The sequence below is a fragment of the Eublepharis macularius genome, chromosome 4 (genome assembly GCF_028583425.1).
Source record: "Eublepharis macularius isolate TG4126 chromosome 4, MPM_Emac_v1.0, whole genome shotgun sequence".
Taxonomy (NCBI): Eukaryota; Metazoa; Chordata; class Lepidosauria; order Squamata; family Eublepharidae; genus Eublepharis; species Eublepharis macularius.
In genome coordinates, this window is record NC_072793.1 from 186,312,340 (window position 1) to 186,328,469 (window position 16,130).

The 16,130-nt window shown below is 51.0% G+C and overlaps 1 protein-coding gene across 1 annotated transcript; it reads left to right on the top strand.

Annotated features, from left to right (window-relative positions):
- The first annotated feature begins 1,331 nt into the window (after positions 1 to 1,331).
- Positions 1,332 to 15,858, top strand: LOC129328040 (H-2 class II histocompatibility antigen, E-S beta chain-like). The gene is made up of 7 exons (XM_054976778.1): positions 1,332 to 1,361; positions 3,590 to 4,085; positions 9,909 to 10,190; positions 11,111 to 11,224; positions 12,273 to 12,296; positions 14,341 to 14,430; positions 15,854 to 15,858. The coding sequence occupies exons 1-7, from the start codon at positions 1,332 to 1,334 to the stop codon at positions 15,856 to 15,858; spliced, it is 1,041 nt and encodes a 346-aa protein (XP_054832753.1).
- The last annotated feature ends 272 nt before the right edge of the window (positions 15,859 to 16,130 follow it).

Sequence of the window (16,130 nt, forward strand, 5' to 3'; positions counted from 1 at the left end):
TCTTGTTTCTTGTGCTGCTCACTACCCCCCCCCCCCAGCTGTGGAGTTGCCAATGGCTGCATCTCCCCCCCCCCCGCCCCCCATGGGACCGCTTGCACCTACGAAGTCCCCCTGAAAACACATGCAGCTGCCTAACGCTCCGTCTGACCGGGGGCAGCTCTGGCCAGCTGGGGCCTGCAGGGTCTTCTCCACCCACCTGGCAATGCCAAGGATGGATCCTGAGGCCTTCTGCTTGCCTGGCAGGGGATCCTCCACCGCCCCTCCAGACATTTAGGTCTGAGGATGGCAGCTGGGTCTGTCCTGGAGGCTCATATTCTGTCACCTGCTCTGAACCTGCAGGGAGGGCCTGTGGGAATCTGCACTGCAGCTGAGTGCTGAGCATCCAAATCTCCGTTCCCAAGGAGAATGGTCCATCTGATCCCCCCTGGCCTTGTGGATAAGAGACTTGTAGGGCAGGAAAGTGGCAGGATCTGTCCCTTTGCACCAGGCCGTGGGGAAGTGAATGGCAGTAGATGACCCAGGCTGCCTCCACTCTTCCCTGGTGCTCCATGAGAAACGGCCAGCACTTGCCCAGCCTGCCTGGGTGGCCTCCATGGGTCTGTCTCCATCTGCCTCCTGGGTGCCACCAGCCCACCCTTCCTGGCCTGTCCCTGGGAGAGCCTCCGTCATCTCCCCCATCTATTCCGGAGGAGGAGGGCGCAGGCTGTAGGGGCAGAAGGGGGGCCCTTGGGGGGCCTCAGGGCTGAAAGGCCAAGAGATACCAAGGGAAGCAGGGGCCTGCCTGAGAAAGGGGGGGTGTTTGCCCCACCCCCAAAAGAGGTCCCACGGCCTGCTGAACCTCCCCGTCCTAAGCAGATCAGACCTACCCAGCTGCCCCACTCCCACAAAGCAGGGGCTTGGGGGGATCCCACTGCAGAGGTGGCCTGCCAGGGATGAAGAATGGGGGTAGGTCAGGAAAGTGGCGCCCTTCAATGTTCCCCCTTTGGGCCCACACACACCGGCACACGCACACACAGCCCCCTCCCCTCTGTCCTCTGCCTTCTCTTAGGGCTCTCAGTAAAAAACCATTTTCCCCAAGAGAAGCCGCTGTTGGTGCTTCTGCCTGGAGACCGATGACGTTGCTTCAGAGGGAATTCTCATTGGTGCTCCTCTGGACTTGGGCCCCACCCACTCCCCAGGGCTGGAGAGGGAAAAGTTTCCCCCCGCAGCTAGGAGCAGACCGAGTCTTCCCTTGGGCCAGAAGTGGGTTTGCTGTGGGGCGGCCATGGGGCCTGGCCTGATCCTGCCAGCGACTCTCCTCCTGATGGTGCATCTTTGTCTCACCCTGGTCCATGGAACAGAAGGCAGACTCCAGCCCCCTGGTAAGCAGAGCTGCTGGGGGAACGGAGGGAGGTTTGGTGGGGGCTTGGAGGCACACACCCGTCATTATTTTATTCATAGACTTCCTTTATACCCCGCTTTTCTCCCTGGGGGGGGGGGGCAAAAGGGTGTACTTCATTCTCCTCTCCTCCATTTCATCCTCACAACAACCCTGCGAGGAAGGTTAAGCCAAAGCGGCTTCCTTGCTTCCTTCCACCAGGGATGGACCTCGGAGTGGCTGGTCCTTTGCCCCACTTGCTGCTCTGCCACCTGCCCAAACCCTGCGGGGAAGAGCAGGAAAGGCAGCCCACTTGGTGTCTGGCTGCTGGGAAGGGCAGAAGCCGGGGAGCCTCCCCCCCACCCCCACCCCATATGTTGCACCTCACACACACAGAGTTCCGATTTAGCCCCCCCACCCCCAATATGTGCATCCTTGTCAATCTGAAAACGGGGTTGGAGCATCCCTTGCTCTCCAGGTGGTGGAGAGTGGAATGCAAGGGGAGGGGCCCGTCCAGGCTGCCTCCACCCTTTCCAGGGGCCCTGTGTGGCTAGAGAAGGGGGGCGCCCTCAGCCCCATGGGCCCCTCTCAAGCTTTGAAGCACTTGCTCAACCTGGGGGCTCCTGTGCCCCGTCACCATCTGCTTCTGGGTGCCACTGGCACAGACTCAGCCTGAAGGACCTCGGACCCTCCTTCCTGGCCCGTCCCTGGAAGCGCCCCCGTTTCTTTCTCTACAGTCCCCCTTTTTCGCTGAGACTCGGGGTGAGTCACAACATTTTAAAATAATGGAAGAGAAACAGGATCAGCCATAACCTACAAACAATGCCAACCTGGATCACCAGAGTTAGAAAACAACACCATTAAGAACACACTAATCCAACAAACACAGCCATCAACCACACCCCTTGCCTCTCCATAACACTACGGAGTTCGCCCTCCTGAACAATTCCGATTTTGCTACAGCCTGAACAATTCCATTTTGCACATTCAGTGGAGCGCTAAGAGTGTGGGGGCCTTCCTGGCCTCTTCAGGCAGGCCTTTCCACAGGGTGGGGGGGCCCAAAACCGAGAAGGCACGGATATGGGCACCTGCTGACCCTACGCATTTGTGGGGTGGCTCCTTCGGAAGGCCCTGCTCAGAGGAGAGAAGACGCTGTCCAGACAAGGCATATTGGTAGTTCTGGAGATATGTGGGTGGCTCTCAGGTGGTGAAGGGCTTTGGAAGTGCTTTGGTTTGACCTGGGAACTAATCGGTAACCCACAGAGTGACTGCGGAATAATAGGCCCACTACCTAACTCCCAGCAGTAAATAAGCCGTGGTGTTCTCGACGAACCGGAGTCCCCAAATTGTTTTCAAGGACAGACCCAGACTCCTCTCAGCCCAGCTCCCCAGCTGCATTGTGGGGATAATAATAACACTAACTGGTTCGCCGCTCTGGGGGCTAAGCAAGGTCAGCCTTGGTTAGTAATCGGATGGGAGACCTCCAGGGAAGACCAGGGCTGCAGAGGCAGGCAATGGCAAGCCCCCTCTGTTCGTCTCTTGCTATGAAAACCCTGCCAAGGGTCACCGTAAGTCAGCTAAGACTTGAGGGCACTTTCCACTACCAGTACCTTAAAGACCAACTTGTTTTCCAGGGTATGAGCTGACATCTGCCATACCCTTCCCACCCTCTGCCTGGATTATAAGGACTCCTTCCTCTTTCCACTCCTTGTATCTAAAGAAGGGAGCGCTGACTTTTGAAAACTCATCCCTTGGAAACGTGGTTGGTCTTTCAGGTGCTCCTGGACTCCAATCTTGCTCCTCTACTGGAGGCCAACACCACTCCCCCCCCCCCCCCCGAAATCATATCCCTTTCGATTCCTTTCTGCAAGTTGTGAAGAGCCTGGAAAACTGCATGAAGCTGGCCTCTGGGCTGCCAGCCTGCATGCAGAGCCCGCCCCTCTCGGGCTACCCCGTTAGTTCTGGGGGCTCCAAAGGCATGTCATAGGGTTGCCCAACTTCCAGGTGATGGCTGGAGATCTCCTGGAATTGCAACTGATCTCCAGGCCATAGAAATCAGTTCCCCTGGAGAAGATGGCTGGCCAGGAGGTGGTCTGTATGGCATGACACACTGCTAAGTTCTCTCCCCTCCCCTAACTCTGCCCTCCCCAGGCTCCACCTTCAAAATCTCCAGGAATTGCCCAGACTGGAGCTGGCAACCCTAGCATGCCGCCCTCCCCAGATTGATGGCAGCGGGCGGGCGGAAGGAGAAGCGGGCCAGAGGCAGGGGAGGGTCTTCTTCACGGCCCTTCTTCCCCTCCCCCTCCTCTCCCCCCGCAGCCGCCCAGTTCCTGCACCAGGCCAAGGCATCCGGAGGGGAGGCGGGGTCCTCCGCCCGCTGCCCCCGAGGCCGAGTGTGTGTGTGTGGGGGGGCTGCTGCTTCACGGTTTCTCCCTCCCCTCCTCTCCCCCCGCAGCCGCCCAGTTCCTGCACCAGCACAAGCCCGAGTGCCGCTTCGCCAACGGGACTCGGGGCGAGGTGCGCTTCCTGGACCGCTACTTCTACGACCGGCAGGAGCTCGTGCGCTTCGACAGCCGCCGCGGCACCTACGAGGCCCTCACGGAGCTGGGCCGGCCCGACGCCGACTACTGGAACAGCCAGAAGGAGCGCCTGGACAACAGGCGGGGCGAGGTGGAGCGCTTCTGCCGCTACAACTACCAGGCGTGGGAGGGGATCCTCACCACCAAGGGTGAGCGCGGGGGGGGCATGGGGGGGTCTTCCTTCCCCATCTGACCCCTCTTTGGGGGCTCCTGGCCGGGAGCGGCTTTGGGGCGGGGGGGGGGGAGGATGGAAAAGTCCGAAGAATGGGATCTTGCCTGACTTCTGCAGGCAGCTTTCCCAGGGGCGGCCCCTGGCAGGCAGAACGCCCTGCCCCTTGAGGCTGGCCCAGCTCTCCTTTGCTTTCTTTCTGGAACCCGGCCCAAACCCTTTCTCTTCGTCCAGAAGGAACTAAACTTTTAAAACCAGCCTATAGCCTGCTTATAGTCTGAAGTTATTAAAGTCGTTTTAAGCTGATCAAACAATTTTTAAAAATCTGCAGCTGGGGTTTTGCAAGCCTGGGTTCAATTGATAACTTTAATGTTTGTTATTGGGCTATTTTGTTATCCGCCTTGGGAAAGGGGGCATACAGATCCCCTAAATCAATAAAGAAAGAGCCAGACACTCCCAGCGTCCCTTCAGCCCCCCCCCCCGTGCCGGATTTATGTATAGGCTAAGTAGGTCTCTAAATCTAGGGGGCCTCCACAGCCCTGCCCTCCCCCCCCAGCAGTCTCCTCTCTGCCAAAATTGCAAACCCAAGACTTCATGTGAGGGCAGGGGCCAGCAACTCAGGCCCAGCAACTATGAGGGCCAGCCAGTGGAGCCCAATTCGAAACTCTGGAGCCTAACTTTTGGGGCCCAGTTCACAGCCAAAGTCTGCAGAATCTTAGAGATATACATAAAATCCACCTAGATTGCCCTGGTGCGGGGTGGGTGGGGGGGCTTAGGAGCAGCCCGCGGGGCCCAATTTGGCCCAATTGCTCCCATTGCCTTAAGGCCAGCCCTGATGAGACTGTGCCGGGGTTGGACTGACAAGCCCCGCTAGGTCCCTGGTGCCCCTCTTCAGAGTACAGACTCCAGGACTCCAGAGCCAGCAGCCCAGAATTAACAACCAGCTGCGTAGCCTTCCCCAGCTCAAGGGTCAGGTCAGTAGTGGTACATGCTGCACTTTAATCAGTGGGAGAGTGCGAGTGGGGGGCCGGCTGGGGCAGATAGACCAGGCAAGCAAGCTCTCCCAAGTCCCTTCCATTCCTTCCCTCCTCCTTGGCTTGAACAGAGCAAGGCAAGCACATGTGACTGGCACGGGCCTCACCCCTCCCAGGCAGGGAAGTCTGTCTTTCACACTTCACAGAGCCCTGCCTGCAGCATGCACTTGCAACCCCTTTCTCAGAACTTCTTGGATAGGAAAAGAAATATTGATGGTGTCAATTGTCATGCCAATAAATACAAACAATACTGCTTCATACATTAATAGTAGATAAATTTTTCTAAAGCCACTGCAGAATCTAATCCAGTTTGGTGTAGTGGTTAAGAGCACGGGACTGTAATCTGGAGAATGGGGTTTGATTCCCCACTCCTCTGCTTGAAGCCAGCTGGGTGACCTTGGGCTAGTCACGGCTCTCTGGAGCTCTCTCAGCCTCACCTACCTCACAGGGTGTTTTGTTGTGGGGATAATGATGGCATACTTTGTAAACTGCTCTGAGTGGGTGTTTTCATCCTGAAGGGCAGTATATAAATTGAATAATGTTGTTGTTGTTGTTATTAATCAAAGTTTTACATATTTATTTTATATAACATTTTTTTTGGCAGTTGGCTCTTCTAAATGGCTAGTATTGATTGTTGGATGGGAGCCTGGTGTTTGCTGCTGCTGGAATTATTAGATGAGAAATTATAGTTAACTAGAAACAGAGCCTGTTGTGCAAATAAATATAACAGGCTCTAGAAAGCTGGGGCTGGGGAGGGCTGGGGGGGAGTGGTTAGGAAGGGCTGGCGGGTGGGGGGCAAGGGGGGTCTGGGGAGAGGTGAGAAGCAGGAGGGGGTGGGGAGGATTGGCAGGTAAAGGAGCAAGGGGGGTCTTGGGAGGGCTGAAAGGCAGAAGGGGTCTGGGGAGGAATGGCAAGTAGGGAGGCAATGGAGGTGGGGAGGGTAGAGAAGCAGGAGGGGGTGGGGAGAAATGGCAGGGAGGGAGGGAATGGGGGTCTTGGGAGGGTGAAGCAGGTGGGGTCTGGGGAGGAATGGCAGGGAGGGAGGGAATGGGGGGAAGGGTAGAGAAGCAGGAGGGGGGGGTGTTGAACTGCTGATGGAAGCATACCCAGAAGATATTGACCTGAAACTTATTGATGAACTTCTGCACTTTCACCTGTACATGAGACAAAGCCATAGGCTTACAGAAGAGCACTCCTCTGTCTCATACAGACCTTTATCAAATTTTATACAAGGAAAAAATTCAGATGGCCCCTCCTAATGTGGAAGCCGCAATCTTGCGGCTGTTTCTTAGCTTTGTGGTCACTAACTGCTCGGGAGAGAGGAGTTTTTCAGGACTCAAAAGAATTAAAAATGAATTAAGGGCCTCGATGTCTCAAGAGAGGTTGTCCGCACTGAGCGTTCTGTACACTGGAAGTGACAAACTTAGACAAACAAATTTTGATGAAGTTTTGGATGATTTTGCTATGAGGAAGGCTAGAAAAAAACATTTGATGGGTGTAGTTTACTTCTTAATATGTATTTTAAAACTGACAGTTTAATGACAACATAAAGTTGATTCTAAAAGTGCAACACTGTCAGGTAATCATGATCATATTATTTATATTTCCCAGGCAATATAATTTGTAAACTCAAGGGTTTTTTTTTTAAGAATAACATTACAACTTCATTTTTCTAAAAATTAATGCTTATTCCACAAAAGGTTTACAAAGTTCAGTTATTGCAAAAGTTTTTCAGTGTTAATTTTAACATGTATGCATTTTTTTTACAATCACTATGGTATTTAACAATAACATCTTATGTCCTTTAGAGGAGAAATTGTGAATAGCAGATTTTTAAATACCCGTCATCATCCTCGGCTACACTCAATTTTCTTTATAACACTCTTCCATTTTCTTCTAGTCGTGAGGGTGGGGGATTGGGAGGGGCCTCACACGTGGAGAAGCCTAGGGCCTCTCTTCATGTAAATCCGGCTCTGCCATATCCCTTAGAGGTACAAACAGAGCCAGAGACACACTTTTTAAAAAGGGGTCCAGAGAGGAACCAAGAGATTACAGGCCAGTTGGTCTAAGGGCTGCCCCAGGCCAATTCACATAAACTGTAAACAAAGAGAGAATTATTAGGAATGCAAAGGAACAAAAACTGGTGAGGGAAAATCAGCCTGGCTCCTGCCACAGGGAAGTCCTGCCTCACCAGCCTCTAGGAATTATTGGAGGAAAGTGAACAAGCGTAAGAAATCTCTGCTGGATCAGGCCAGTTCTCGGTGAATCTGTTTAGTCCCCTTTCAAAGCCAGCTGTGCCTCCGGCCCCACAGCATCCTCTGGCAGCGAATTCCACCTCTTATTCACTCGTGACGTATTCTCTTTCCTCCATCCTGAATCTACTGCCCATCATCTTCATTGGATGTCTTTTTGGGACAGAGATAAAAAGTTCTCTCTGTCCACTCTCTCTACCCCATGCATCATTTCTTTTTTATATATAATATTTTTTATTTTATTAATAAGATTAAAAGCCCAATAAAGGGGTGGAGAAAGGGGGAAAATTAAAAAGGAAGAGAATGAGAAAAAGAGAGAAAGAAAAACAAAAATTAAAGGAAAATCAAAGAAAAATGATATATATTTCATTTTCCTCTACAGTACCTATTATACCTTTACACACATTTTAATACCTCTAAAATTTATCCTTTCAGTACTGCCCCCCCTTCTATTATTATTTTTCCCAAGTTTAACTTCTTAGAAATCAAATCCACAAATCATCCATTCATGTTTTCTCGGCTCATGCAGAAAGTCAATAAGGAATTTCCAATTAAGCATGAAAGTAGACAGTGTTTCATCTCTGATCATAGCTGTTGGTTTAGCCATCATTTGTCCAAAGCTCTTTTTCAAACTCTGTTTTATCATAGTCAAAGCCCCATAATTTTTTTATCTAATTTAAACTTTTCTAACAATTGTGCATAGAAGAACCATTGACATTTATAGCCTTTAGCTATGAGATCTTCTCTTGTCTTCAATTTACAATCCCTTGTGAGAACTCTAATAATTCTCCATATGTCAACCATCTCTGTTTAGTTATCATTTCACTTCTATAGAAAGCTTCCTGTGTTGAAATCCAAAGCGGTGTCTTCTGTGCTAATCTCGGTTTGTGTTTATTCCAAATTCTCAAGACGTCTCTTCTAATGTAATGATTTTTGAAGTCTTCATTGACCTTTACTTTATCATACCACAAATAAGCATGGCATCCAAATCTCCGGTTATGACCTTCCAATGTCAAGAGCCTCTCATTTCTCAGAAGCATCCGTTCCTTCATCCACGTTAGACATGAGGCAGCGAAATACAACTCCAAGTCTGGTAGACCTAAGCTACCTCTCTCTTTTGCATCTTGTAAAATTTTGTATTTAACACTTGGTTTTTTCCTTGCCATGTAAATGTTGATATATCCTTTTGCCACTGTTTAAATGGTGCTTATGAAGTTAAAACACGTATTGTCTGGAACAAAAATAGCATCCTAGGTAAAACATTCATCTTGATAACAGATATTCTCTCCAGCAAGGACAACAGTACTTTATCTCATCTTAAATCCTTTTTAATTTCTTTCCATGTCTTAACATAGTTATTTTAAAATAGCATACAATTCATCCCTGTCAGCGTGATACCTAAACATTTTACCTTTTTTCAACCTTGAAACCTGCTATTTTCATGGGATCATCCTGGCTTTTAGTATCCATATTTTTCGTTAACATGTTTGTTTTCTGTTCAGTTATTTTGAAACCTGCCAGAGCACCAAATTGTTAATTTCTCTATCAATGTTTTTCTTAATTGTAATGCCTCTGCTGCTTTCCTCCTGTTTAATGCCTCTATTCAAAATCTCCAACACCAAAGAAAAAGAAGTGGTGACAATGGACATCCTCTTCACGTGGTTTAGTTACTTCTCCATTAACAATAATTTTAGCAGTCTGTGAGGTGTAAATTGATTTCACCCATTTGATAAAATTCTCCCCAAAATTAAACTTTTCCAATACTTGGAAGAGGAAAATCTAATTCAGATTGACAAAGGCCTTCTCTGTATCCCAGAAAATTAGAGCTCCTTGTTTTTCGTTATGTTTATCCAAGTATTCCACTAGATCCAATACAGATCTAACATTGTCTTTCAACTGTCTTTTGGGCAAAAAACCACTTTGATCTTCATGAATAAAGTCTTTGAGAACATACTTAATTCTTTCTGCTAATATTGTGGTAAATAGTTTGTAGTCATTGTTCAACAATGATATATGTCTATATTTTTTTGCTAGTGTCAAATCGTGCCCTTCTTTGGGCAGAAATGTAAAGGTAGCAACTTTCCAATTTTCTGGCATCTTTCCTCCCAACAAAATCGAATTCATTGTATTTTGCAAAGGTACTAAAATCCCATCTTCAAAGCATCATGATTCCATGATGACTAAATTGATGTAACTGTTAATTCAGCTTGTAAATATAAGGAGGAAGAGAGAGAATACAGGACTGGACGGATGTGAGCCTAATACTGGGAAGCAAGATTGGGAAACAGGCTGGAACTGCTGGGGTTGGGGAGGAGGTGTGTGTATGGGTCTGTGCAGGGACGGGAAGGTGAGTTAGTGGATTATCTGTTGTCCTGGTGAGGGGAAGAGGCCAGAGATTGTGTCAGTAGATATATTATCAACTGCAGACATGATAACGTCTCCCTCTTCTCGGTCTGTCTGTGCTTTCCCAGTTCTCCTGCATCTCTGAATTTCCCCCCTTTCTTTCCTCCCCTCCAGCTCAGCCCACAGTGAAAATCTCCTTCACCAAGGCAGAGCCCCTGTCCCACCCCAGCCTCCTGATCTGCACCGCGGCAGGATATTACCCCTCTGAAATTAATTTCAAGTGGCTGAAGAATGGGCAGGAGCAGACGGAGGGGTTGGGATACTCGGAGGAGTTCCAGAACGGAGACTGGACCTTCATGAACCAGGTGATGCTGGAGACGGTGCCTGAGCGGGGAGACGTCTACACCTGCCAGGTGGAGCACAGCAGCCTAACGGAGCCCATCACCGTGCAGTGGGGTAAGAGCCTGGAGGGCTTCTCCCTTCTCCTCTTTCCCTTGGGGACAGAACCACACAAAGTGGGTGGGAGTTCCCTGTGTCAACTCTGACCAGCTCAGAGTTTGAGTGGACATAGCAGGTGCTTTCCAAGGGAGGCTTCTTGGTGGATGGAATGAGAATTCCGGATTTTGTCTGCATCTACCGAAGAAATTCTTAAGTGTTTGGCAAGCAAGGGGGAATCAAAGGAGGTAGATTTTTGAGCTGTCCCTCATTCCCTGTGGAACGTCCTTGCTGTTCTCTGGGGATTCCTGACCCGGATTTGTATATTCCAATGTCATTGTGAAAGCTGCATGTTGTCCCTGGAAACGTAACTGTAAAATCCCTTCAGGCTCTTCCTCTCCTTTCTGGGAGGCTCATAATCATGAGAAAGCGCGTCTTATTTTGGGAGGTGGTTTTTTGGCAGAACTGGCTCCCCAGGTAGCCTCATAATTCTCCCTGGAGTCAGAGGCGCTTCAGGCCCTGGAGGCCCCCTCTTTATCCACCAACAACCTGGAGCCAGTCCAAAGACCTTCTAACTCTCTGCAAAGTGTTGCTTTGTCTCAGTTTTGAACAGTTTTGTGTCCCTGAACTCTGTCCATTTCTCATAAAGAGTGTTCCTTTTATTGGAAATACATCAGGACATCTTCCTATTCTCCCAGTTTAATGCTTCACTTTGAGATGGGAAACACAGAAAATGCTCTGGGCATGGAGTGTCTCTCCACACTGCCTGGGGTGTGATACAGGATCTGAATGCAAATCCAGCCACTCCATCCTCATAGCTCAGCCTAGTCTCTCTGGGATCCAGATGTGGGCCGTGCCTTCGTATGCCTTATGGACCAAATCCCCTTTTGTGAAATCAAGAGGCCAAATCTGGCCCTGATCCGTCTTCTCTCTTTCCTCAGAGCCACGGAGGTCGGACTCTGCCAAGAGCAAAGTGTGGACGGGGTCCATGGGAGGCCTGCTGGGGGCGGTCTTTGTGGCCGTGGGACTCGCCCTCTACCTGAAGAAGAGAAAAGGTAATGGGGCAGGCCGTGGCCAGTGGAGGAGCGAGCACTATTGCAGGGGGGGGCAGACACCCCACCGCCCAGTACTCTCCTAGCTTCTGGTCCTCTGGGATCTGTCTTAACTGGAACCCCTCCCCTTAAATTAAAAACAAGAGACCTGGGTCTGAAAAGGTGGGGTGTGGATATTGGTAATTATTCTCCCTCTTCTCCAGGCAGTTCTACTTAGGTTCTGTGTACCAAGCTGGTCTCTTTACTGTTAAATTAACTCCTCCCCTCAATGAAAAAAAAAAGTTGTAGAGTGCAGCCATCTGCTTTTTTGAAAATTTGCCATAGAAGTCGGGGAATTCTTTTGTAAGATTTGTGGTACAGCCTCCTTTGGAATACTGTGTGCAATTCTGATCACCGTCTCTCAAAAAGGACAGGCAGAGCTGGGAAAAACACCAAAGAGGGCAACCAAGATGATTATGAGGTTGGGGCAGGAAAGGCTGCCAAGTCTGGGACTTTTCAGTTTGGAAAAGAGCCAGCTGAGGGGAGACAAGACAGAGGTGTATAAAATTATGCGCGAGGTAGAGACGGTAGACAGAGCAACCTTTTTCTCCCTCTCCCAATGTACTAAAAATCGAGGGTATCCACAGAAGCTGATGGGCGGGAGATTCAGGACAGTCAAAAGGAGCGATTAAGATGCGGAATTCGCTGCCAGAGGGTGTAGTGAGGGCCACAGGTATGAGACAGCTTTCAAAAGAGATGAGACAGATTCGTGGAGGTGAGGTCCGCCAGTGGCTACTAGCTGTGGTGGCTGAAGGGAATTTCCACGTCCCAGGAGGCGACAGCAGGGGCAGGCCTTGGGTTCTCTGCCCTGCTGTTGGGCCTCCGTAGTAACTGGTTGGCCCCTGTGTGAGACGGGAGGCTGGACTGGATGGGCCCCCACTGGTCGGATCCAGCAGTCCCCTGCTTATATTCTTAGGGGGCTGGGCAGATCATAGCATGGGAAACCCATAGAAATCAACACCCCTTCAAGGGCTTTGACTCTCTCTCTCTCTCTCTCTCTTTTTGTCCGCAGCACTTCCCGCCACACCAGCCGCAGGTAAAGGCTCTTTGTGCATCTCCCACAATAATTTCATTTGTTTTTAGCCTGCCTGGAATGCAGGAACGGCCCGCAGGTTAAAAGGGTTGTACAAAACCTTGAGACTTCGCAGTGACTTTTATTGTTCCAAACGCTTCACAGACAGTATCTCTGTCATCCTTCCAACAGCCCTGTGAGGTAGGCCAGTCATATTAACCTTCAGACCAGGGACTTCCTCGTAGCCCCTGTGGCAGAGCCTGGGGGACCTCTTCCTCTACCCCCACACACCTTCCCCCATGACTTGCCTGCCTTTCTCAAAATAAGCGAGAGGGCTTTGATGAGAGGCGGACGTTGGAAGATGCTTGGAGTCCTCATTAGGGAGAGAGGTGGAATGTAAAATAAATACATTCTTTGCCAGGGTGCAATGGGGCCTTTCCCCTGCCTAGCAGAGGGGGCTTAAGATAACATTCCCTCTGCATCCCATTGAGTCCCCCTTAACCACCCGTGAACGGGAGATGGTGAAACTCCTGCTACATTCAATGACTGTTGGAGTTGATTAAATATCATTAAAAGCGCACTGGCTTTGCTTATATTGGGTTTATTCTTCTCAGTGCCAGCAGATGGTGCTTTTACTTAAACACTAAGAAAATATTTTACTCAAAAGGAAGAGGCCAATACAATTTCTGATTTGGTAGAGGGCGGAGGGGAATCCTGGCTGGCTGCCCAGTTGCACTTTTTGTTTTATGATTTATGATTCTTCTCCAGCATGACCTCCCCCCCACCACGCTCTTTTCTGACAGGCCTCATCAGTTAACCCCCTGGCGGCTCCAGATCTTGCATCCGGAAATCCATTTTCTTTAGCAAAAAACAAAAAGACTGAAAGATCTAAACCCTCCTCTAGAGTCGTCCACCATCCTGAATTCTTGTTCTTGATCCTGTCTTTGCCTTCTCAAGTAGCACTTACTGGCTGCCCTCTGGTTATTAATTTATTGTACTGAAGGGCTTGAATGTTTTTTTTATGTTTTTACTGTTTTATAATGTACAATTTTTATACATGTTTTTAAATCGTCGTAATATGCCCTGAGCCCACCTGTGGGGACAGCGGAATAAAAATCTAAAATAAATAAATAAAATGCTTGTGCAGTTCTATTGATTCCCCTCCGATACACCTGGGGAGTAACCTGTGCTCAGGCCGTGTTCTGACCGACTGTTCCTAAAATTGCTCTCGGGTGTTGCTGGGATGGCTGGCAAGTCCCTCGTTTGGCAAGTTCTCCCGCTAACTGCAAACAGGCTACAAAAGGGCATTTATTAACCTTCATGGATGACTTTAACTGGAGGAGCAGTGTCCCTTTTTAGCCTGTTTTTAAAAATACTTTATATAGGGAGTTGTGTGAATTTCTGCAAAATGGAAGTTGCCCCTGGGCAGCCGTGGAGGTTCAGGGTTTGCATCCGAGCCCTTAGCCAGGTCTTCTATCCTCTCATTTTAGATTCTGTCCCAGCCTTCCTCTGATGAGCTCCAGGCAGATTGCAGGCTTATCGCCTCCCTCACCCTATTTTTCCCACAACTCCCCTGTAATGTGGGCTAGGCAGAAAGTGTGAATGGCCCCAGTTCATCAAGGAAGGAGGATTTGAACTTGGCTTTCTCAGGTCCAGAGTGCTATACTAGATCCCCCCTTTTAAAGGAAAGACATGGTGGCGTGGGGGCGCTTTTCAACTTGGAGCGAGAAAGAACCCCCTAAATGCTGGGGAAGCTGGGGAGCCACACCTCCCTGTGCCACCATCCTCGGTCCTGCCAGCCCTGAAGCCTCAACCTGCTGGGTGGGACTGGATGAGGGAAGCCGCCCAGCCCACCTCAGGGCTGCAGTGTGGAGATGGTGGCTGCTACCCTGCTCAGTCTGTGCGCGCTACTGGAAGGGTCTGGATCCTGTCTCTGCCCCCCCCTCCCCTGCATGTCCCAGATAAAAAGGAGGGTAAGGAAGGAAGCGGCCCTCTCCTCTGGGGAACGGGAGAGGATTGGGGGCCACCTACCACCTTTGCAGCAAGCAGGGCCGGAACTCCCCATCAGTTCTGTGGGGCTCTTTCATCGCCTGTCCCAAGCTGGAGGAGAAGCAGGAAGCCACGTCTCCGAACCGGGAGAACTTGCGCCGGGAATCAGGTGAGAGAGAGAGAGAGAGAGAGAGAGAGAGAGCACCTCCCCCCACTACAGGCAGAGGGCTTGGGGGAGCCCGCACGGGGTGGGGGGTGGGAGCCTGGAGGGGGCTGCAGCTGGCAGGGCTGAGTTCCTCCCCCCCCTCCGCCCCCTGGCCATCTTTCCCCAGCCAGATTCTCAATTCTCCTTCCTATTAAACCTCATGCTAGAAGGCCTCTTGTGGGGCAAACAGGAGAGGCCATTTCTGAGCCTGGCAGACTGAGGCTTCACCCCCAGAGGTACTGAGAAAGGAGACGAGGGGAGAAGGCGTGCCAGGCCACGTAAAGGGGCTGCCCCGACCCAAGCAAATGGCCTTCTCTATGGGGGACCCCCCAGTCATTCAGAGCAGAGAATCTGGCCCCTCCTCAGGGCACTTGACTTCACTGCTGTTTTAGACTGTTTGATTGCGGGTTCCTTTTGCTCCCCCCTTTGGCATTTCTGGGAAAGGCAAGAGAAAAATTTAAGGGAGAAATCCAAGTTGCAAAAGAGGAAAGGTTTTCTAATTTAAAGTGACCCTGAGGTCCCAACTTGTTCCCTCAGAGAGGGCTATAAACTGCCCCCCCCCCGCAAAAGTTGCTACCCCTCATTCATTCATTCATTCATTCTGACACTGAGAGATCTCTGTCTTTTGGTGCTACACCTCTGAAGATGCCAGCCACAGCTGCTGGCGAAACGTCAGGAACTACAGTGCCAAGACCACGGCTGTACAGCCCGGAAAATCCACAACAACCACCTCATTATAATGTTTAAGATATTCATGTAGTTACTTTTTACTACCACACGGTGGCACTGTTTTACTGGTTGGGTCTTTCCACCTGCCTGGCACTGCCAAGGACGGAGCCTGAGGCCTTCAGCATGCCAAGCAGGGCCCCTCCACCACCCCTTGAGCTCCCAGGAGGCCAGCTGCCAGGGTGTCCGCATCTCTGCCCTAGTGGCTGCTGCTCTGCCGCCTGCCCTGACCTTGCTGGGAGGGAGGGACCTGTGGGAATCGGCACCCCCTGTGGGGGCTGACTGAGCATTCCCAGCCAGCGGAGAGGCTCCGCCTGCTCCTCCCCCCCCGTCCTTGTTGACAGGCAGAAGGGCAGGAAGGGGGCGGGATCTCTGCCTTTGCTCCAGGCAGTGGGGAGGTGAACGGCAGCAGATGGCCCAGGCGGCCTCTGATCTCTCTCCCCACCCCACCCCACCCCCACCCTGGCTGCCCCATAGCAAGTGGCGCCATCAGCTCCGTTGGCCCTTCCTGGGCTCTGAGGACCAGCACTGGCCCAGCCTGCCTTGCGTGGGCTCCATGGGCCAGACCCCCTCTGGCTTCTGGGTGCCACCAGCCCACCCTTCCTGGCCCGTCCCTGAACAAGCCTCCATCTTCTCCCTCTTCTCTTTTGGACTGTCCCAGGCTGAGGTGGGTGAAGGTTGCAGGGGCAGAAGGGGGGGCTCTTGGGGGGCCTCAGGGCTGAAAGGCCAAGAGATCAAAGCAAGCAGGGGCCTGCCTGAGAAAGGGGTGGGTGTTTGCCCCCCCACCCAAAAAGAGGTCCCACAGCCTGCTGAACATCCCAGTCCTAAGCAGATCAGACCTACCCAGCTGCCCCACTCCCACAAAGCAGGGCTTGGGGGGACCCCACTGCAGAGGTGACCTGCCACAGAAAATGGCACCCTTAAATATAGCCCCTCTG